Here is a 1,535-nt window from a genome sequence, read left to right as displayed (position 1 = left end):
ACGTGTTGAAACCCGAAAGTTAATAAAGCACATGGCAATCTGTGTTGCAGGTGTTCGCGCCCGTGTCCGAAGGGGTGAGAGCGAGGTGCCGGGGCGAGAATGTAGGATTCTGGCGAGGTCGATGTGCAAGGATTGTGATACGACGAGAGAGAGACACGATACGCCGAGGCCCTCTCTGTCATGCACTTTCGCTTCCTTCCGCTCTAGAAGGAATCTTGTGAAATCTCGCGAAGCCCGAGCGACGATGGCGAGGACGGAAAGGGGGGCGAGTGCGGGGAGCTCTCTGGGGACTCCGGTGGACGGCAACAACAACAGCAACGCTGAAGGAGGCGGCGACGTGGTCCTCGACGGCGGGAAGACGGAGGCGGCGTCCAGCGGGAAGTACCAGCTGCGGCCGCGGTCGGTTCACGCCCGGCGCCTCTGCGACAGCGACTGGAGCTTCGGGGAGAGCCTGCGACACAAGCCGCGTGCGGCGCCGCTGTCCAGGTACCGCAGGAAGACCGCCAACGCCCGGGAGCGCTACCGCATGCGGCAGATCAACACCGCCTTCGAGAGCCTTCGCGGCGTGTTGCCGTCGTGGGTGTGCAGTCGCCGCGCCGCCTCGGACATGACCAAGATCGCCACGCTGAGACTCGCCTCCGCCTACATCCGGTCGCTGCAGGACATCCTGGACGGCAGCGCCCCGCAGGACACCTGCTCGTGGGTCCTCTCCGCCATCCTGGACGGCCCGACACCCAAGCGGCAGGAGCTGCAGCCCAAGAGCCAGAAGTGCGCCGCCCTCTGCTCCCCGGAGCCGCCGGACGTCATGGCTCTCCTGTGCGGCTCCGCGGACCACCAGGCCCTGCAGGACGACCTCGACGCCGAGTCCTACTTCTCCGCCATCTCCGAGAGCGACGCGGTGACCTTCTTCCTCAAGTCCGACTCGACAGGCCTCTGGGGCGCGGGCGACGGCCAGCAGGCGCAGGTCGCTTCGTGATCGAGACCCTCCCTGCTTCCGTGTATTTATTCGTGGCCATCGTCTCTGTTTTGATTTTCTTGCTGTTTATTTATTAGGATGTTTTTGTCAAGAGAAAAGATATGTCGCAGGTCGAAACTGTTCTCTTATATTTATTTATGTTAATTAGGGAAAGAGTACATAGGAAAAGGAAGTAGTGATGTGAAAAATTACCTTAGAAAAGATGTCTTTTATATCTCCTTGCTTATGTCTATATGATGGAAAAAAAGCAAAAAACAAAATCGAATCTGGTCCGTAGATCTATAGTATATGCAATATATTAGATAGATATTTAAGTAGATATATGATTGTTATTGTTGTAGAGCATTTATCTTTTCATAATTTATGGTTACTCTGTGCAATGATACTCAACGTCCAGAAAGCTAGTGTCTAAAATTATCTTTTGAGAAATTCCGTTTCATTACTGATTTGATCTGAATCACAATTCGATACTTTTAGTAAGCATAACTTCAGAAATTGTGTTTATTTTATAGTTTTGTAAGCATGTGTGTTATCTCCTGTTTTATATTTGATAACTTTG

At 53.2% G+C, this 1,535-nt stretch overlaps 1 protein-coding gene across 1 annotated transcript in view; it reads left to right on the top strand.

Annotated features, from left to right (window-relative positions):
- LOC119585214 (myogenic factor 6-like) overlaps positions 1 to 1,529 on the top strand; it is a 1,833-nt gene extending 304 nt beyond the window's left edge. Inside the window, exon 2 of the mRNA XM_037933866.1 lies at positions 51 to 1,529. Within this exon, the coding sequence (XP_037789794.1) occupies positions 122 to 976 (855 nt within the window). The 5' untranslated portion in view covers positions 51 to 121 and the 3' untranslated portion in view covers positions 977 to 1,529. The remainder of the gene's footprint in view (positions 1 to 50) is intronic.
- Positions 1,530 to 1,535: the final 6 nt, after the last annotated feature.

Source organism: Penaeus monodon, chromosome 19 (genome assembly GCF_015228065.2).
Source record: "Penaeus monodon isolate SGIC_2016 chromosome 19, NSTDA_Pmon_1, whole genome shotgun sequence".
NCBI classification, from domain to species: Eukaryota; Metazoa; Arthropoda; class Malacostraca; order Decapoda; family Penaeidae; genus Penaeus; species Penaeus monodon.
This window is presented reverse-complemented; position numbering and strand designations above follow the sequence as displayed.